A 21916-nucleotide genomic window follows, 5' to 3' on the forward strand; every position below is an offset into this window, starting at 1 on the left:
AACCGGATACTCGTTAAAATGTGGGTCCTACTATTTTTTTATAAAACTTAAAGTGCCATATCAACGACACGTAGGTATCACGTTATACGAAACCACCTTCCAAACCACATTGAGATATTATTTGTACTGGATTTAGGAGTTGATAGGGAACGCTCCATATCTGATATTGCGGTTCATGGACGAATTTTAGACCCGGTGATAAATTAAGATACTAAAGTCTAAAGTGAAGTTCTTCCCACAATTTATGACCTTATGAGTTCTTCCCACAATTTATGACCTTATGAGCAGTACTGGGCCCAATGGACGCACACAACTGATCCAAATTGTCATATATACTTGGACTGAATTTAACTTCTGCCAAATTGACATGCAATTATTGGCCGAATTTATGTCCACCTTCGGGCCAAATTTACATTCATCTATCTATGGGCTGAACTTACGGTCATTTAAATGGGAATTCAATTACCTGCCTGATTTTTTTTGTTTGGGTGTTTATTCTTGTTTCCTCTCTATTCAGCTAAGAGCAGGTGCAATAGCAGACTATAAGCCAGCTATAAACATATTTTAAAGAGATAAAAGAGGAGAGAGAAGAGTAGCGGGCTACAGATCTGTAGCCAGCTGTAGCACGAACTTCAAGATCTAATGTGTGTATGATAGGTGTGACCTGGTATTAATAGTATAGTAAGCAACTATTATATGAATTGGCTATAGATATTTTGGAGCTTGTAGTCGGCTATACTATTAAACTTGCTCTAATGATGCAGCTTATTGTCGGTAAACACACGAAATGCATGGTTTGGAGTGCTGAGCTACCCGACTTTCTCATTTATTTCATTGAGTTAATGGATTCTCCCACTTATTATAGCCTTAGCTTAGATGGAATCATGGAATGCTTGATCACGGGAGCGGGGAGCGAGACCAAGAGTGGCCTGTGCCGGCCTGGGAGTGGGAATCAGAGGTTGGAAAATTGAACCCACTTTATAACCCACGTCAACATAGCCACATAGATCCATTGTTACAACAAAACACATACACCAGGCCTCCGCGTCGCTCTCGTGTGGGCGGCTCGGAGGTGAAACCCTAGCCGCCCGCGCCGCCACCCCCGCCCACTCACGCCACCTTGCCACCGCCGGAGCTCGCCGCTGGAAAGCCACGTGGCCAGCCGGGAAGGCGGCGGCGGGGCCATGAGAACCGGCAAAGCTCATCCTCGGCGCGGGAGGACGGAGCGGCGCGCGATGGTGGGGGGCTCCGGCGGCCGGCGACGGCAGGGGCGCGGCGGATGCGCAGGCGGCAGTGGAGGATGGCCGTGGGAGGGAGGTGGTGGCGACGGTGGCGATGGGGCGGCGCGTCGTCTTCGGCTAGGACGCGGTGGCGGTGACTCCTCCCGGTGTAGAGGTGGCGGATCTGGCGCCGCCTCCGCTGGATCCGGCCGGAGAGCGTAGATGGAGGGGTGGCCGGCAGCTGTGGACGCCGGTGCTCGCGGAGGTGCGACCGCGGCGGTGGAGGCCGGCTCTCACGGAGGCACGGCCACGGCAGCGGGGGAGGCTGCGTTTCGTGGAGGCACGACTGTGGCTGTGGACGCCGGCGCTCGTGGAAGCGCGGCCGCGGCGGTGGAGGCCAGCGCTCATGGAAGCGCGACCGGCAACGGCGGAGGCCGGCCCGCGCCCGAGGGGCAGCCGGCGACGGCGAAGTGCGGTGCAGCGCGACGAGGAGCAGCGGAGGACAGCACCGGTGAGGTTGCTGTGGTTGGAGGATGGAGGCGACGGCGATGCGACCAGGCGGCCCGTTCGTACACGGGGTAGCTTGGTTGAGGCGGCGACGATGGTAACGCCATGAGGGGGCGTTGAAGCCTGCGGTGAGCTTTCTTTCAGGCGTATGTCCTCTTGTGGCCGTAAGATGGCTACGCTGGACAGGCTAGTGCGGGGGAGAGGGGATCCATCCTTCTCTCTCACCCTCTTCCTCTCCAACCCAACCACGTGGATGGAGTGGAAGCGCAACAGAGGTCGAGACTCTTCTTTGATGGCCGGCCGGCGGCGAGGCGTCGGTGCGGCGGCTGCATGTTGAAGGGGATTTGCTGGTGGTTCCGCTGAAGCTGACATGCATTCTTTGGCGCGGGAGAGCAGAACAACGGGCGAAGACCTAGCCTTCGGGCTGGCAGCGGTGACGCCTGTGGGCGCCACTTTCCTCTTGGGACGTTGCTTTGTTTTTCCTCTCTCGATGGGTTCTTCGGGTGAAAACCACGTCCTGTTAGGACGAGCGGCGCCGGTGCTACTGGCGTCGTTTCCTCCTTGGAGGCGTTGTTTTAGAAGACCCATTCCTTAGGGGTGTTGCGTGCGTGTTATGTTTTAGCGGTAGGATCAGACGTAGACGTGTGGTGTGGTTGTATTTTTTTCTTTTTCCTGTTTATAGTCTCCCAGGACTATAGGCTTGTATTTTATTCATGCTCTATCAATAGAAACGTCGCACTATCTTGTGCGGGTTGTTTCAAAAAATAAACATGGCCACATGGGCCCTAGCTTGCACATGTAGTGAGGAGAAGACGAGGAAATTATACACGCGAGCAAAAAGAAATAGTAAGAGTATACTCGATCTAGTTTTCGTGGTACTCCCTTCATTCGAAAGTCTAAGTTGTATTTTCTCCGGTTCCATAAATTTTAACGTTTTGGATAATAACATTGTTCCCAAAATATATCTTTGACTACTTTTTATTATAATATATATAATATAATAAATAAATGCATTTTTAGTTTTATTATAATAATACTTTATGAAACAAATATACGTATCTTTCTCTAATGCCTTTAAACTAAATGTTTTATAGTCATTGATAGACAAAGTTATATAAGATTATCGTCAACCTTGTCTAAAACGTCAAGAATTATCAAACCGGTGGAAATATTTCTTTTGTCACCAAGGTTAAGAAGGAATTGTTGTCACTTCAATTATTCGCTTTGGATTTATCGCTTCTGGAATTCCCATCTCATGCATACGCATTGCATATGAAGAATATAATTAATCAACTTTTCATTATGCAACGAATCTAAGATGTTTCTTGAAGGATATAACTAAATCTGATGTCAGACCAAAAGATTGCTAGATCAATGTGAACAGGTAAATCATCATGAGATAGTAACACACCTGGTAAACATGCATGGTAATATCATAGATATATTTTAATTTTGTAGGCATGCATACAAAGAGTACACATGATCGAGCCACACATATGTTGACATGCGGCATAATCATAGAGGTTGTAACTTATTCTGAGACACCATACGCCGTAGGATATATAGGTAATTGAGACCCCGCCTCCATCAAACACAGCACATACGCATACTCGTGTTGCTAGCAAGCATATCGGATCCAAATCTAAGTAGAAAACAACACACGAATGGATGTATGCATGCCTATACCCTAGGCAATCGCACAATCCGTCTAGCTAGGCCTAGAGCCGACCCTGCATACATCGCATGTATCCCAATCAGCGGAGACAAACCACGGTGGAGTCACCAGCCTTGCTGCAGAGCTTAAGGATTTTGTCTATCATGACATTGATATCGACATCCACATTGACACGGAGATCAATCTTCATGGCGTCACATAGACAAGCAGCAGCAGTGTCATATTGGAGGTTGTACAATTGTGAGCAGCATGGGTACTTCATTAAGCTATTGCCTATCCCCAAGCTAATGCACCCTCCGAGATTAGTTAACAACAATGGGCACTTAGGTAGCGGCTTAGGTTTTGGCGGGTTCACAGACGGAGGTAGCGACGATGGTGGTGGACTGGCCGGAGTAATAGTGGGCGGAGGTTTGGTTGGGGGTTTGGCCGGAGCAATAGTGGGTGGAGGTTTGGTTGGGGGCTTGGCCGGAGCAATAGTGGGTGGAGGTTTGGTTGGTGGTTTGGCTGGAGCAATAGTGGACGGAGGTTTCGCTGGGGCAATAGTTGGTGGAGGTTTGGTTGGGGGTTTGGCTGGAGCAATAGTGGACGGAGGTATGGCGGGGGCAATAGTGGGAGGAGATTTGATTGGGGGTTTGGTTGGAGCAATAGTGGATGGAGGTTTAGCCGGGGTAATAGTGGACGGAGGTTTGGCTGGGGCAATAGGTGGTGGAGGTTTGGTTGGGGGTTTGGCTGGAGTAATAGTGGGCGGAGGTTTGGTTGGGGGTTTGGCTGGAGCAATAGTGGACGGAGGTATGGCAGGGCCAATAGTGGGAGGGGATTTGATTGGGGGTTTGGTTGGAGCAATAGTGGATGGAGGTTTAGCCGGGGTAATAGTGGACGGAGGTTTGGCTGGGGTTGGCACTGGGGCTAGGCATGGGTTAGGGGGCTCTTTCCCAAGCACAGTCGAACCTAAGATCAAAAGAACTATCATGAAGAACATTGTAGAGTTGCTTGTCTGTTTGGTTGCCATAGTTACCTATGTCTATGGATGCTTTTAGAGCATGCATCATTCCTGGTATTTATAGGCATCTAGCATGAGTTAGTGTAGCTCAAGTCAATGAAATTATAATCTTTTCTAATATTGCACCCTAATTGATAGGTACATTGCCAGTGTCTAGTTTAGCTTCCTTCCACACCCTTTTTCAAGTAGTACAACTGGTGTCACACACATTGTAGTCTCGCCACAACCACAAATTGCACATAAGCACATGTGGCCAATAATCTTGATTATCAAGAACTCACTTTTTCACTATGTATGTACTCTAAACAAATGTGACACCATACCAATCATAGGGTTGGTGAAAAAGAATGCCCTTAATGTTCCCTACTAGGATATTAGGCCGTCTTTGACTTCTCCCATCATTCCATCAGAATGATTGCCTTTATAGGTCTAAAATTTATATCATGTAGGAGTAATAAACATGGACATTGTCCCCGCAAAAAGAAAGATAGAAATAATTAGTTTTATCCAAAAATATTAAAATTCCTTCTGTTATAGTACATATGAAAGTTCAAAAGGTAATTGGCTAATATTTAGATTGTGCCTTTTGTTTTTGTAGTTGTTGTTTGCTTGATCAACTAAGAGGCACTATCATGATCTTTTTAAAAGTGGATTTTAAGCTCCGGACATCTATCTATGTTTCTTGCATACAATAGATAGTTACTCCCTCTATCCTATAAGGTGCAACCACCACTAACAAACACTGCTAGATAGTATATTTTTAGACAAAGAGAGTGTACCATCTATCACTAGCAACATGGATGAAAAGTTGAATTGGATCTCCATGGAACACATGCTATTTGGATCCAAATAGTCATGAAATAATTCCACTCAGTCTTCCACTCTCAAGAAACATTCAATCCTAAACTCGATCTTCGTATCTGACAAGAAAGAACCAAATTTGGTGTTTAATAATGTAAATACTATTCGTAACAGATTATTTTTTTCTCGTCATTGTGTCAATTGACTTTAAACTTAAAATTTTGTATGATAATACAAGTTTATTATGCATATTTTACAACTGTTTAGGAATTTGTTTTTCAATTATATGACTAATATTTTATAATTGAGAAGCAATGAACGCACGTACACTACTAGGGTTGAAAAATCGAACTCACAAACCTCCATGTATGGATTGTTTTTTTCCAACATGTGTAGGTCATTTTTTACTAAAAAATGTATATTAAAAATAGGTGATTACAACCTTGTTCTTATAATGACAAGAAGACATGTGAGCACATAAGCACAGACATAAAGTTCATCTCCGGCACGCACAAAAGATTACGTATGTATATTAGCAACCATTTGATTACTTCGTTTGGTAACTGGTAATCCCACAAACATCTTTTATGTGTCTTGCATGGATAGCCACTAACAAAGAACTGCTCCCTCCATCACAAAATAAAACAACGAAGGATAGGATATGATATAACCTAATATGATATCTCATCTCTATTTTGAGATGAAGAGAACACATAAATACTTTGGAAGGCAAAACCTAAACTACCTTGTAGATATAAGTTTATGTAGAAGAAACATAAGTTTTACTAGATGTGTCAATTGATTAGTTTGACTCAATACACAAGTCCGAGTCGCGAATAGCCTTGTAGTTGATTTGACATTACAAGTTTATATGTTACTCCCTCTCTCTTTTTATATTACTAGAAAAATACCCGTGCGTTGCAACGGATGAAGTCTATTTTAATCTTATTATTGTTATATGATTTAGTTAAGATGAAATTCACTATGGGAGTACGCTTGGATATATATTTTTTTAGAAAATCATGAGTTGTAGTTAGGAGACCGATCGTCTCAAGTTAGCATGTGAGTTTTTTTTTAAACAGATTTCTTATATGATTCCTTCTGTATTACTAAAAGTGAACGATCTTACAAACTGACTCAAATACGGATATGTATTTCCAAAAGCAAAACGAACTTAAAAACCGACTCATACACAGATGACGTACCAAAATACCAGTAAAAACATCTTCAATTTTTATAATAGTAGAGATAAAGATAGAGAAGAGATATAGATTAAAACCAAAACATAAAATTAAAACCGACTCAAACACGGATAACGAACCATGGAAACATCTTCAATTTTTATAACCGACTCAAATACAGATGACGGACCGCGGAAACATCTTTAATATTTATAATAGTAGAGATGCCCGTTCATTGCAACGGGTGAAGTCTATTTTAATCTTATTATTAATATATGGTTTAGTTAAGATGAAATTCACTGTGTGAGTTCGCTTGGATATATATATATATATATATATAGAAAATCATGAGCTGCAGTTAGGAGTTCGATCGTCTTAAGTTAGCATGCGAGTTTTTTTAAACAGATTTCTTATATGATTCCTTCTGTATTACCAAAAGCAAACGAACTTAAAAACCGACTCATACATGGATGACGTACCAAAATACCGGCAAAAATATCTTCAATTTTTATAATAGTAGAGATAAGACATAAGTCGTTTTGATTTTTTTTTCTAATCAACTTTGTGAAGCAACATCTAAAACACCAAATTAGTTTCATTAAATTTAACATTGTATATATTTTGATAATATATTTTTTTGTTGAAAAATGCTACTATGTTTTTCTATAAACTTAATCAAACTTATCAAACTTAAAGAAGTTTGACTAGAAAAAAGTCAAAACAATTTATAATATAAAACGGAGGGAGTATATTACAAAACAATTCACAATGTCAAAATATTTTACAGCCACTCTTGTTGCTTCCTAGGAATGAGGATATATGGAAACATATCTTATGCATAAATATCACGAAAATTGATATAAAGAAATGGACATGTACTCCTAAAAGTATTACACATATATGCAAAGTCTCATATTCAAATTCTTTGTATTTTAGCCGTAGCAAAAAAAAGTGAAAAATCTGATAATTTTAAGAGTAAAAGTGTGTTACGGTTAAAATATAAAGAATTTGAAGATAAAATTTCACGCATAGGTGTAGTACTTTTAAATTTACGTGTCTAATTTTTTTAAAAAATTTTTATGGTATTTGTTAGTTGGTGTGTACGGAAATTTTGTTTGCATAGGATATTTTTCCAAGGATAAATTTTTCCCGTTTGTTTTAGTTTTTTTCCTGTTATTTTAATAAGATAACCGATCGATTATTGGACTTTGCTTTAAACAAAAATTGCGTGGGCTGGTGACCACGTGGTTTGTACAAAAACAATAACGGAAACACGGAGGGATCTGCCTAACTAGTATCCATAAATTCAATAACTGAACGTGTGCTCAGAGACATTTTCGGATGATCCTAGGACTTGCTGGCTCCAAATTAGGCCAATGACGTCGTTCGTGATTAGGTTTTGGAGGAGGTACGTCATTTACGACTCGTGAGTCGTGACAAACGTGCGCACTGTCACGGTGATGGATCATCATTGGTCTACAGCCTTTTTAATCGAGGCCGAAAGACAAAGCCCATATCAAACATCACTGGAATTATGTCCACTGAAATTAGGCCGTTGTGGCCTCGTTTGGTTACAACGACAGTAAAGACATGTTTGGTCAGCTTTTACTTTGAAGCTACGCCTTAAGAGCAAGTATAATAGTGAGCTATAAATTTATTATAAACTTATGTGAAGAAGATAGAAAACAAAAAATTAAGGGGATTGGCTCTCATGCAAGAGCTAGCTTAACACAATCTCTAAGACAAATACATTAAATATATAAGTGAGAGATAGAGAGAGGAGAAGAAAATTACAGCCAGCCTTATAGCTAATCTATTATATATATTGGTTTTAAGGTAAACTAATAGTAGGAAGTGAGCTATACTATTATCCTTGCTCTAAGGATGATGAGGTAGAGCTGAGGAGTGGTGGTACCTTCGTAGTGTATTATGTAGGATCTGCGAAGTGTTTGATATATCTCCAACTTCACGAGATAAAAATCTCGAAGCAGGAGCATCGAACGGGACCAAAATTGTAAAATTCGCGTTGATGTTTGACGCTAAATAATGTGCCGATTCGGCCTGAACAGTTGGCCTAAAATACGGTGAAATTACGGGGCAATAAGTTCACTTTTACTCCCTTAACTAGTTACCGAATCTGATTCGTATCCCTTAACCATAATACCGGATATCTTGACCCCCTCGACTATTAAACCGATGCAATTTAAATCCCACGGTAGTTTTGGAGAACGGTTTTGCTAACGTGACGGTATTGACCTATCTTCATTCCACGTTGCGCTTAGGTGGCATTAAATTAAAGCATATGTGTGGGACCATTTGTCATTCACACAAAAAAATATTGTAGAACCCACTGACATGTGGGGCCTTCTCTCTCCCTTATCTCTCTTTCTCTCCCCTCCCTCCGGTCCCTTCTCCCTCCTCGCCACTCCCTTCTCTCTCCCGCAGTGGGCGGCAAGGGCCGGAGCGGCACGGGCAAGCGGAGACAGTGGCGGAGCCCCTCTCTTTCTACTGCAGCGTGCGGTGAGGTCCGGAGCAGCGCGTGCAAGCGAAGACGACGTTGAGTAGCGGAGCCACCTCCCTCCTCCCCCTCTCTCTCTCCCGTGGCGTGTGGTGAGGGCCGGAGCGGTGGTAGGCAAGCGGAGACGGCGGCGAGCGACGGAGATGCGGGCGTGGCACTGCGGCCCGCCGTTATCCTACGGTGGCCGCCATGGACAGGGTGAGGTGGGGGCCAGGGATCTCCCTAACAACATCCTCCTTGGCGTCATCGCCCGCCTCCCTTGCTATGTCGACCTCGCCTGTGTGTCAACAACCGATGGCATGCCGCCGTGTCCCCTGCCGCCAATTGAGCTAGACCAGCGTCGTGATCACCTCTGGGATGTGGCTGATCTCCTCAGTGGAGTCTGGGTTGTCCGGTGGCAATGACGATGCTCGGCTCTGGAAGGGTGATGACATTTCTCAGCCCCTCGCTGGTGACCAAGCATGTGCGGCACCCGGCCTTGATCTTCGCTGGCGGCCAAGGTGAAGAGAAAGGGAAAGAGAGATAAGAGAGAGGGGGAGGAGAAAGAGGGGAAGGAGAGAGGATAACACGTGGTTCCCATATGTTAGTGGGTCCCACAATATATTTTGTGTAAATGACAGATGGGTCGCACACGTATTGTAATTCTAATGCACCTAAGTGCCACATCAACGCCACGTGGAACGAAGACCAGGTCAATACCGTCACGTAGGCACCACAAGCCGCTCTCCAAAACCACAAAGGGAACCAAATTGCACCGGTTTAAATAGTTGTGAGTTCAAAATATCCGGTATTTTTGGTTATGGGATATGAATCAGATTTGGTGAGTAGAACTTGTTTTGGGCCAAATACGACTTTCGGGCTGAATTGAAATGCAACTACAGGCCGAAGTTATGCGGACCTACGGGCTGAATTTACGCACTGTTTTGGGCTAAATTAACTAGCAACTGTTGGGCCTGGTTGACGCGCATGGTCGGTCCCAATTGTCCCATGCATATTGACATCACTTCTGGGCCAATTATATGCTTACGTCATTTACGTTTCTTTAACTGGGAGTTCGATGGATTTCTTTACCCTGATTTGTCTGTGTAGACTCCTGTTCTCTCTCCATGCAGTTAAAAGTTTTATTTCCTTTTTTTATATTTTTCGGGGATGCTAATGATGTTGCTTATTGTTGATGGCAGGTAACCTCATAGGAAATGCATAGTTGGAGTAGATGGGAGTGTTTTAGGTAGCCCATGATCAAATTCAAGCCTGATTGGATTGGGTTGGCTATGAGTTCACCTAATTCAACTACCGAGTGATCAAATTCTTCTACAAGGCTACAAGATGACTGACTCGCTAGACTGAACTTGTTCTGCTGAAATGTACTCCTTTCAAAATCCATTCCTCAACCACAACACGTCAGGAATGCAAGTAACAAGAGAGACTGCTAGTACACAGATATCATACACAAACAGCATATGTTACACATAAAAAAGAAGAGAGATCTCCTGATAATTCATGCATTCGATGCTTATATGAAACTTATTACACAAGGCGTCGTGTTCTCTTCAATCACAGCATTGAAGAACGACCATTTATAGCTACTCCTAACACATGCTACTAGTATGAGATTAATAACAGTATCACTACCTAAGTTTTTTTTCTCCTCTGTTTGACGTGAGCTACAAAATGCACTCCTAACATTTTATAACCTAACACTAAGAACACTAAAAGGATGAAAATATACACGAGCAAAGTATAAGCTGAATTGCTGAAACTGAAGCGCGTGTCCTGTAATAATATTTACATCTCTACAACCTCCGATTCGAACGCCTCGAACAGGTTGACGCTGATGCTGGCAAGGTTCTTGCCCCAGACGGGCGACGACCTCGCAACCCTGCGTTGCAGCTTGGGCGCCCCGGGAGCTTCTTCTTCCTCCTCCTCGCCGCCTCTCAAGGCGGCCTTCGAGGATGGCGTCGCAAACGCGAAATGCTGCTCTCTCGCAACCACCGTCTGCACGGAGAGCAACACAGAACACATAATGCAATTTTTAGTCCACATGCAAAGAATTCATCTAACCATGATTCGTATTTGGAGGAGTTAAGGGATCAAAAGAATCCAAGATACGTACTGCTTCGCTAACTTGTTTTGACACTAGGAGCAGCGCCCTCAGGTCACTGTGGTTCACCTTGCACAAGACCTTAATCTGCACGAATATTTCGACGGAAATCGAGGTTAAGTACTAGCGCAACTCATAGAATAATCAGCAACAGAATTGAACAACAAAATCTGAGTAACTAATTGATTCGGTGCTTAATTACCAAGACATCTTGAGGCAGTGATTCGAGCAGGCTGACGGCGTCGTCCATGTGGAGCCTGGTGCTCCGCTGCTTGCGGAGAGTCCGCACCGGCGAGTGCGGGCCGCCGGAGGGGGGCGGAGCCGGCGAGACGGCGACCCTCTTCCTCCCCAGGATCCTCGTGCTGCTGCAAGAGAAGCTCAAGCTCGTGGAGAGAGAGCTCTTCGTCTTCGCCTGTCCAATTGCCATTTTTGTTTCCCCTTCCGATGTCAAATCCTACTCTACTCTGTTTCGTGGTAGAAATTAGTGGAGTAACCTGACCTCAGATCTTCTAAACGCAAATCTGCATTGAAATAGATGGGGATAATGAATAAATGATCGCGCAGAACAGAATTGAAGACCTAGATTTGCAAAATCTCTCGAAGATCGCATTTCAAAACAGTGGAGATAACTCAGCTATAGTCAGATTTCATTTTTTTTTTTTGGGGGGGGGGGGGGGGGGGGGGGAATCGGAACAGTTGAACACAGACCAGCTGTTCAACAGAAATCTCCAATTTTAAACGAGGGGGAAACCACAGCACAAATTCCTAAAAAAGCCACAAACCAAAACAAATCCCAATTAAGCAAATCTTCACTTCTTCAGCACAGAGCAATTCGCGAGAAAGCCATCCGCCAAAACACAACGAATTAGAACAGCTCCGCAACAAAAACAATTCGGACCAAAAATCAGAAATCCCAACCTCCAATTAATCTCCATCAGAACTAATCAAATAGAGATGAAAAAAAAACAGAGATCGCGAGGAATGTGTACCTTTCTCTGCTCCTTCCAAGTCGGAGAAAATCCCCCCTGTAATCTCTCACCCACCCCTCGCAAGAACGAAAACGAAAACAAAAAACCTCGGGTAAATCACTACAATAACAGACTTGGGTAAATCAATCAATCACTCGAGTTCGTCGGATGATCCAAGAAAACCTCGTAGCTTTTTTTCCCCCTAACTCGCTAAGCAAACTGAATGGAGAATGAAGTGGTAAAAATGGAAACAGCTGGCCACCTCTACCGCTTGTTTATATAGGAGCTCCCATTTTTTTCTGCTGCTGCTGCTCGCGAGGCGAACCTGCCTAGAAAAATCTCGCCGCGAGGGGGGTTTCTAGAAAATCGTAGCAACCGCCGGTATCCAAAGCTTTCTGGGTCGCCGGAATCTTCCGCACCAAGCAGCCCACGTCCTAGGTGGAGGGCGTTTTCTTCTCGCTGACGTGTGGGGCCCGGTCAAAGGAGGGCCCACATGTCGGTGGGGTGGGTTGGGCGGAGTGGGGGTGAGTCGAGGGGATTTGATATTTTTTTGTTCTTTTTTGAAATCGAGGTGGGTTGGCGCCCAACCGCGTGCGTGGGGTTAACGCGTGGATCGGACGGTGCGGGAGGGGGTGGTGCGCGTGGCGGATCGGGGTACGTGGCGGGATCTGGTTGCGCGGGGAACTAGCCGTTGGGGGCGGCGGGAGTAGGAGAGAGGGGTATGGACGTTTTGGTGATGTGGCGGCTGAGATCGCCACGCGCGAAAGTCGGTGGAGGTCGGTCATCCAACACCGTTTTTTTTTTTTTAATGCCTCCAACACCGTATTTTACTCGTGTTTTTCCCTCTTTTTGTCGTAGCTGTGGTAGCTGGAGTATTTTGCAAATGGAAAATCTTTTTTTTTAAAACCGTAAATGGAAAATCTTGTGTCCAACTCATAATGCGTTGCGAGTAGTAGTATAATCAGTTGGCGTAATTTGAATTTAGGAGAAACCAGGAAATGCAAAACTTATCGTTTGTTTTTCATTCATTTTAAGTTTTTTTTTTGAGGGAACACCGGGTGATTCATTTTAAGTTCAATAGTAACTAGGTGAAAACCCAGTTTCTTTATTACTAAGAAAACGTGTTTGTTTCGGAGAAGCAACATCAGTCAAAGACAGTAGTTAGTTGCTTCCTACTAATTCAAATTAGTTGGCCACATGTTCAACAAACAGCGCACGGGAGAAACGCCCTCGTTTTTCGCTAGTTTTTTCGATTTCAAACATTGTAATACAACCATTTTTCCAGGGGACAAATTGCATTGCAACTGTTCAGTCATGGGGTAGTATCCGTCCAACAAGGGTGCCGTCAAACGAGTAGAACGAGTCCTCTTCGCCGGCCGGAATGCACGCTCCCTCCACGCGGCAAAAACCCGCCTCCGCCGCTGCGCCTTCCCCTGTTCGCGCGCAGCAACGTGGGATGGGCCTCCGGCCTCCGCGGTTCCGGCTCACCTCGCCTTCTCGTGGGCTACGAGATTAGCGTGGATTTGGGCCCATGGGCCGTTCTCTAGACTGTTCATCTTATTCGAACGGGAAAAGTACACCGAAGGTCCCTCAACTTGTCATCGAGTTACAAAATCGTCCCCCAACCACAAAACCAGATATCGGAGGTCCCTTAACTAACAAAACCGTTCGCTTGAGGTCTTCTGGTGGTTTTGGATCCGGTTTTGTCTAACGTGGCGAGTGAGTCAGCGTGGGCCCCACGTGGATCCCACGTGTCAGGTGTCCACCTCACCCTATCTCTTTCCCCTTTCTCTTTCCTTCCTCATCTCTCTCTAGCGGATGGGGAGCGGTGGTGGCGGCAGGCAAGGGCGACAGGGTCGACGGCGGTGACGTTGAGGAGGTTGGAGATGAAGACGGCGGAGGCGTAGAGCGGTGGGGAGGAGCGGAACGATGGCCCTCGCCCGCGCCACGCCGCGATGACGAGGAGGATGAGGAGGAGGGCGAGCGCGAGCACGACGCCGCCGCCTCAGATTCGCCGTAGCCTCTCCGTCATCGGCGAGGTCGTCAGCCGCTGCCGCCACCACCACCACCAGACGCCGCCACCGCCACCACCACCACTCAGCCCCGCCGCCGACGCCGTTGTTTCCGCGTCGGGAGGAGCGGGCGCGGGGCACGCCGACGACCGGCGGCCGGCGAATAGGGAGCGGCGGCCAGTAGGCGGTGGTGGCGGAGGCGGAGGCTGTGGAGGTGGCAGCCCCCTAGCAGTGGGCATGGTGGTCGTCGGCGTCGGCATCGGCGTGCCCCGCGCTCGCTCCTCCCGACGGGATCCTCTCCTCCTCGTCGGCGTCGTCGTCCCCCTTTTCCCTACCGGATCCCGCCGCGGCGCGGTGGCCGACGTTCTCCTCCTCCTCCGCTGCCGCATCGACGGTGCGTCCATGGCGCGCCCCGCGCTGAAATTGGCGCTCCCAGCTATGCCCCCTAAGCGGCTGACATCGGCGAGCGCCACCGCGCTTGTCGACGGCGTGGTGGGGGTGGTGGCGGACAGGCCGTCGGCGAAGGCGGTCAAGGTGGCGCTCCACGTGCTCTACCGGCTCTGCCCTTGGAGCCAGAACCACGTCAAGGCGGTCGATGCCGGCGGCGTGTCGGCGCTCGTGCGTCTCCTTCTCGACGAGGGCTGCAGCGGCGATTGGCGCGCCTGCGAGCTCGCCGTCATGGCAACGACCACATCTGTGGCTACGCGGAGGGGCGCATGGTGCTGGTGGCACACCCGACGGGGCTCGCGGCGGTGGCGTGCGTGGCGACGCGGCTGTCCGCCGCGGGCACCGAGAGCGCCGTGCGCACGCTACATGCCATGGCGAGGCACTCGGCGACGCCGGCGGTGCTGCAGGAGGTGCAGGTCGGCGCCTCCGGCGAGCGGACGAGGGCGAGGGCGAGATGGCCCGCCTGCCGCCACCGCCGCTCCCTATCCGCTAGAGAGAGATGAGGAAGGAAAGAGAAAGAGGAAAGAGATAGGGTGAGGTGGACACCTGACACGTGGGACCCACATGGGGCCCACGCTGACTCACCCGCCACATTAGATAAAACCGGGTCCAAAACCACCAGAGGACCTCAAGCGAACGGTTTTGTTAGTTTAGGGACCTTCGATATCTGGTTTTACGGTTGGGGGACGATTTTGTAACTCGATAACAAGTTGAGGGACCTTCGGTGTACTTTTCCCTATTCGAACCGTAGTACAGGAGTTTGTTGGAGTCGCAATCAAAAGGTGGTACTAGAAAATCGGGGACCATTTCGTTTTTGAAGAGGAGAGGCGGAATCGTAGCGAAATCGAATGAAAAATGGTCCACGGGGCATCAGTCCATCACGCGGACGCAAAGCGAGCCGCGAGGCTCAACCATGGCCAGTCACGGATGAGCAAATCCAGTCCAATCGATTCCAACTCTCTCTAGTGACCACTCGACGCGAACACCGCACGCTACACTCGCTCGAGCGAAGAAATGGACGCCGCCGCCGTCGCAGCTGCCGCGTCGTCGCAGCAGCCGGCGGCCGCCCCGCCCCTTGCCGGGCGTGTGGCCATCGTGACCGGCGCGTCGCGCGGCATCGGGCGCGCCATCGCGGCCCACCTCTCCGCGCTCGGCGCCAGCGTCGTGGTCGGGTACGCGTCCAGCGCCGCGGAGGCCGACGCGCTCGCCGCGGGGCTTCCCCGCGCCGTGGCGGTGAGGGCCGACGTGGCCGACGAGGCCGGCGTGCGGTCGCTCTTCGACGCCGCCGAGTCCGCCTTCGGCGCCGGTGCGCCGCACATCGTGGTGGCGAACGCGGCGGTGCTCGACGACAAGTATCCCACCCTGGTGGACACCTCGACGGCGGACTTCGACCGCACCTTCGCCGTCAACACGCGCGGCGCGTTCCTGTGCCTCCGCGAGGCGGCCCACCGGCTGCCCCGCGGCGGCGGCGGCCGCATCGTGGCGATCACCTCGTCGGTGGTCGGGTCGCATCCGACGGGGTACTCCGCGTACACGGCGTCGAAGGCGGCCGTGGAGGCGATGATGCGGACGATGGCGAAGGAGCTCAAGGGCACCCGCATCACGGCCAACTGCGTCGCGCCGGGGGCCACGGCGACGGACATGTTCTTCGCCGGGAAGAGCGAGGAGCGCGTCGACGAGATCAAGGCCACGAACCCGATGGGGCGGCTCGGCGAGGCCGGCGACATCGCGCCAGTGGTCGGGTTCCTCTGCACCGACGCCGCCGAGTGGGTCAACGGCCAGGTCATCCGGGTCAACGGCGGGTACGTGTGATGCATAGCTCGTGGATTTATTGGCGGGAATAAAGTTCGAGTGTTCGCATGTTGAAAAAAACTGAATAAAATTTGGGATAGTGAGCAGCAGCACTGACTTGCTAAAACATCACGCACAGCGAACAAATTATACATACACAATGCTCTTCTATTTATTTTGATATTTTTAGTCACAAACGTCAGCGGGTGCCGTTCGTGGCGAGCGTGCACCGCGTCGGTGGACTTCGATTACATGCATGTCAGCATTTACGTACACCGGTGGCGCGTTCCTTCTCCTCGTCGTTAAGCACCATCGCTCGCCCGCGCTCTGCTGCTGCGTCACGTCTGCGTGGGCTCGGTTAATCAGCTGGACCGGGCAACAGCGAAACGCAGTGTCGCACCGGCCCATAACGCTAACGCGCCTCATTTGGGCCGAAACGGGGTTGCCACGAACGTGACAGGTTGAGGGAGTTGGTTTTAGGAGAAATTTGCTACAGGACATTAAAAAACGTGTAATTAGCTCGTGGACACCGCAAGAATAAGAATTTGCTATTGGGCAAAAAAAAAAACCCGTGTAATTAGCTCCTGGACACTTAGAGCCTTATTTTAATATTTTCTGTGAATTTGGAGAGAGAAACACTGGTGAGAGTACGATTTTGCCCCTACCCTCACAAGTCACACTGGCCAGAGCACGGCGCCGCCACCACCTCCACCGCGGTCACGCGCCCACGCAGGCCGCCATCGCACGCGCATCTACGCCGCCGCTGCCGCTGCAGCCAGCCAACGAACGGGCATGCCGCTGCCGCCGCCGGCAGCCGACGCGTGCGTCGGCTGCCTTTTCCCCCATCTGCGCCGCCGCGCTGGAAGACAGCGACATGGTTGACAGGAAGGAGGAGGCCGTGGACTTGGAGATGCTGCGCATCGACCGCATGTGGAAGTCCGTGAAGCCGACGAGCATCCCCGCCGTGTGCGTCCACCGCTAGAAGCTCTACGCCAACACGCGGTACGGGATGGTGTATGCGTTCTCCGAGCTGCATACGTGGAGCGCAGCTTCCTGGTGGAGTCCCCACCAGGCTCTCCACCGGGCACCGGCGACCGCCGCGGGCTGATGTAGGTGGAGCTGCTCCGGCCCGTGGCCGCAGCTGAGGAGGGGTTCAAGGTGCGCGTGCTGGACGAGTGCGGCGAGACGTGGGAGGAGGCGGACGACATCGGCGACGTGGCGGTGGTCGTGGACGCGTCCGGTGCGGGGGCGGCATCCACGCGGGAGTGCCCCAGGCAGAGGCTGAGCACCATGTACTTCGCCGTCGACCCCGCCGGCAAGACGCGTGTGTGCACGTACAGCCTCGCCGTGGCGGGCAGCTCCATGCCGCCCACCTCTCCCGTTGTCACGAGCGGTCACGCTGGCCGCCTCTCACCCCTTTCCCACAGACATCGTCACGCCCGTTCTGCGCCGCTCGCTGCCACGCCCGCGTCGCCTCGCCTCTCCCGTCGTCGCGACCTAGCGCCAGCCTGTCGCCGCGCCGCCGGCGCATGCAAGCCAAGCCGCCCCTACGGTCCCCAAATCCAAGGGCAAACTTGTCTTTATTTAGTGTTCTCTCTCCAAATCCACAAGAAATAATAAAATAACGCCCCGAGTGTACAGAAGCTAATTACACGTTTTTTGTGATGCCCGGCAGCAAATTCTCGTTTTGCGATGTCCACGAGCTAATTACACGTTTTTTCGATGCCCTGTAGCAAATTTTGTCTTGGTTTTATTAGCAGGAGAACAAACTGTAAATTGAGATTTATCAAGGTACGAGTTCCTTGAATACAATGGGATCGTAAAGTTGATCGGGACGCCAACGCTAAAATCTGGGGCTCGCTGTTTTTTAATTAATTGGAAATGCAGGAAATATATTTTTAAAACATAACGGGAAAATATGAGTCAACTTTTTAACGTGTACAGATGGTTTAGATCCATGCAGCCCCTAACCTACCTCCCTATTTCAATTTTACTCGTTGACACCAACACATTCCTTGATTTTCTTTTCGCCACCACAAGCGCTACCGTTAACAAGGCTTGCCATACCACTTCCTCCCCCACCCTTCCTACTCCTCCAAAGTCGAGCGGAAGGTACCACAGTTCTTTCCCTATCTACGGTGGCTCGCACAACTGAGATGCCATATTGTCCATGTCTCCTAAGTCCTAACAGGTGCAGGTATGATGCCCTCTCCTCTAACGTCTCCCCATCGTCTTTTTCCATTTTTGTTGCTCTGTTTCCTTGTCGCCCACCTATGTCTGTTGTCCACCGTTGGTTTTCTACCGCTTTGGCCATCTCTCTAATGTTATCCTCGCTACACCCTATTCCCACCCATCATAATCTTGAAAAACATAATTTGAAGCTTCTCTATCAGAGTTGGGGGGTCACAGGCACCAAGCCTCACTATTGTCGGTTAGTTCGCAATCTCCGTCCCTCTACTCTCTTCCTTCCTCCTCCGGTTTAGGGGTGAAGGACAATGCCTTGGCCATTGGATCTTGATTTAGTGGTCATGGCTAGACGATTGAAATTTTGTTTAATTTCAGTGACCCGATGAATAACTAAGCGTAAAAACCGTTGCTATCCAAACTTGCCGACATCTACGGTAGTAGTTGCCTTGCCGTCACATGGTAAGACAAAATGACAGTCATCCCGGTGAGGTTGCAATCAGCCAATCACTGAACACTAAAAAAACATGATGTTACCGCAAGATAAGGCATGCAATTGACCCCGGTGTTTCGTAAAAATAAAAAAAAAGAAAGAAAGATTCCAGTGGCAGATTCTAACAGAAATTACCCAGCTACAAAACAAAACTTGACAGCTTAGTCGTCAGCTCCCAATATCTCCGGTGAACCGGGAGCACACGTTTCTTTCACACAGCTATAAAACTAACCAATTACCAGTCCAGACTCCACACAATCGTATTCCAAGTTCCAACTTTCCAAGAGAAATCCGCAGGGAAGCTACAAGGCGATCGAAGGAGCCCCAGAAGAAGTCAAGCAGATAATGAGTCCGCTTCAGGATAAGATCTCAGGTCCCAAGGGACGAGCCATTCCAAGTGCAATGACGCACAGCCTCTCGTCGACAAAAGACGATCGAATCGGACGCACGCACAAAGAGCTTCGAGTGACCGAGTCTCCTCCATGGCAGGCCAATCATGCGATCCGCCCAGTGCTCCTTCGACACGGCTACCTACGTGCCTACGTACACCACCTGCTCCTTTCCACACGACGAGACACATGACGTTGCAAGTGCTGGCTGGCAGCGGCAAGAGGCAAGAGCTATAGGAGTAACAAAACACGCAATTGCATGATCGATGATAGTAATCATATCGCTCGTGATTAGACAAACAGTTGGAATAGCCCAGCACTAAGATTCTGCTCTGCAGGCTGCAGCAGTTACCTACTAAAAACAGCCTTAGCTGTGATGATGTGGAGCCTATTTAATTCGCGAAATAAAAATTTTTAGGTGTCACATTAGATGTTTGACTGGATGTCGGAAGGGGTTTTTGGACATGAATAACGAAACTAATTTTATAACTCGCCTGGAAACCACGAGATAAATCTTTTGAGTCTAATTAATTCGTCATTAGCACATGTGAGTTACTGTAGCATTTATGGTTAATCATGGACTAATTAGGCTCAAAAGATTTGTCTCGCGATTTTTCCCCTAACTACGTAATTAGTTTTTTTAATTTATATTTAATGCTCTATGCATGTGTCAAAAAAATTATGTAATGTTTTTAGGAAAAACATTTGGGGAAATAAAAGGGCCGTGATGATCGCAGTGATGATCCTCGTCCTCTGCTCGCATGTGGATGTTGGAACCGATGATCATTCGCGATACAGTCAGCCATACGGGGGGGGGGGGGGGGGGGGGGGGAGAAACTACTATTCGCAAGGCCAACGAAGCCGCAGTTTAGAAGACTTGGCTAATTGACAGTACAGAGCAATCAATCAGAATCGATCGACGATCGGCATCTGGATCGGTGGTGGTCGGCCGCGAGCAACAAGACAAAGCCGCGAGCCGGGCGATTAGTATCGCGAGTCGGGCCCAGCTGCTGCGTCAGTGCGTGATCCGAGCCACCAGCCGCCGCCGCCGCGCGCAGCGACGCGAGCGCGCGGACACGCACGCACGCGTGACCGGCGGAAGGCGAACCCGGTATGGAGCAAAACCAAGCGGCGCGGCGTGGCAAGGCGACAAGGATCAAATGGCCGCCGGGCTGAGCTGGATTCCAAACCGCGGCACGGGTCGTAGTAGACTAGTAGTAATGCTGCGCGCGCTCAGGCTTGGTTGGTTGGTTGCCTGGTGCTTGCCTCCGATGAGCCATGTGTGCCACGCATGCCACGCGGCGTGTTTGGTTATACTTTAGTTTTAGTTTTAAGATGATGACGCGGCTCGTACTGCTCCCTCGAAAAAAAAAGACAACTATTAGAATAAACTTGGATATAAATTTGTCTAAATTTATCCTCAGAAGTTGGTTTTTACAAGAGACGGAGAATATACATGTTTAGAAATAGAACAGTGGTATGATTACATGATATTTGTGCTTTTCTTTTTTTAGCCGCAACAGTTAGGGGAGTGGACGTGTGGTAGCGCGAATATGCATAGCCAAGTACTCCATCTATTTAAGATAAAACACATCTAAAATAGAATAAGTAAGAGTATTTCTAGTAATAGCTTCTATTTTAGAGTCCCTAAAGATTAAATGGGGGCTACCCCCATTTCTCCAGGACTTTAAAAATGGTTCTAACTCTAGCAACAACCCCTATTTATTAGCCGCTATTACATTTTCTCCTCTATTTCATCATATAATCTATCTATTTGTCTAGTTTAACATCACAACAATGTAAATATTAATATTTCCAACGCATTGAATTTAATCATATTTAAATTAATAATTTCAAACAATTCAGATTGAAATTCGATCTTTTTAAAACATTGAAATGGCAATCCTAGTGATATTACATTGACCTGTGCATGTATATACACACACACATTAGTGTGAGTGCATGAATGACTCGCTACAATGCTCGATCAGTGCATCTGCTGCAGCTGCTAGCATTAGCAGTTCATCATCCCATCATCAATATCCAATAATATATATACATGTATATATGGATGCATATATATAATCATATATGATGGATTGATGGGCTGGACGAGATTCAGATATAATTATCTAGTGCGTACACAGTACTGTAGGCATATATGCAAGGAAATGGTAGTAGTAACTCCTAGATCAGCCAGATCAAATCTCAGTTGGCCACTGGCGGCAGATGATTGTTGACAATTGACAGGAACCAAACTACGTCTCATCGATACGCAGAAACATCCATGCATGCGTGCATTCATACAGGTGACCAATACCATATCATGGCGATGGCTGGATCAGAGCAGTCACTTGCAAGATGACCGACGGCGTGCTGTGATCGCGCGGGAGGGAGCGCGTCGTGTAAATATTCCTCGCGCCAAAAAGAAAAAAGTTCGATAGGGGCTGTGGTGTAGAGCCCCCAGGGTAGGGGCTGAGGGAGTGAATTTGAGAGCCTTCCTATTATGGGGTCTAAAGTAGCGGCTCTGCTAGAGTTTATTTTTTGGCCTCAATCTCTTAAAGTTGTTTAGGATCTGTGTTTAGGGTTTTTACTGGAGATGCTCTAATAATATAGTACATTCTATCCA

At 48.3% G+C, this 21916-nt stretch overlaps 2 protein-coding genes across 2 annotated transcripts; one reads left to right on the forward strand and one right to left on the reverse strand.

Annotated features, from left to right (window-relative positions):
• Positions 1-10379: 10379 nt before the first annotated feature.
• Positions 10380-12256, reverse strand: LOC127779140 (F-box protein At4g05010-like). Its single transcript, XM_052305843.1, has 4 exons — positions 11993-12256; positions 11206-11524; positions 11016-11090; positions 10380-10897 (listed from the first exon to the last, which is right to left on the reverse strand). Exons 2-4 carry the CDS (start codon positions 11428-11430, stop codon positions 10688-10690), a joined length of 510 nt encoding a protein of 169 aa, XP_052161803.1. The 5' UTR covers positions 11431-11524; positions 11993-12256; the 3' UTR covers positions 10380-10687.
• A 3017-nt stretch (positions 12257-15273) lies between these two features.
• LOC127779138 (NADPH-dependent aldehyde reductase-like protein, chloroplastic) lies at positions 15274-16331 on the forward strand. The gene has a single exon (XM_052305841.1). It carries the CDS (start codon positions 15445-15447, stop codon positions 16240-16242), a length of 798 nt encoding a protein of 265 aa, XP_052161801.1. The 5' UTR covers positions 15274-15444; the 3' UTR covers positions 16243-16331.
• Positions 16332-21916: the final 5585 nt, after the last annotated feature.

The sequence above is a fragment of the Oryza glaberrima genome, chromosome 7 (assembly GCF_000147395.1).
Source record: "Oryza glaberrima chromosome 7, OglaRS2, whole genome shotgun sequence".
Taxonomy (NCBI): Eukaryota; Viridiplantae; Streptophyta; class Magnoliopsida; order Poales; family Poaceae; genus Oryza; species Oryza glaberrima.

What these genes read in the sequence shown, in the direction of transcription:
- LOC127779138 (XM_052305841.1), top strand. Translation starts at nt 15,445, where the DNA reads ATGGACGCCGCCGCCGTCGCAGCTGCCGCGTCGTCGCAGCAGCCGGCG.
- LOC127779140 (XM_052305843.1), bottom strand. Translation starts at nt 11,430, where the DNA reads ATGGCAATTGGACAGGCGAAGACGAAGAGCTCTCTCTCCACGAGCTTG. An exon ending in CACTGCCTCAAGATGTCTTG is followed by an intron (nt 11,091 to 11,205) that starts GTAATTAAGCAC and finishes ATATTCGTGCAG; the next exon opens with ATTAAGGTCTTGTGCAAGGT. An exon ending in CAAAACAAGTTAGCGAAGCA is followed by an intron (nt 10,898 to 11,015) that starts GTACGTATCTTG and finishes CTCTCCGTGCAG; the next exon opens with ACGGTGGTTGCGAGAGAGCA.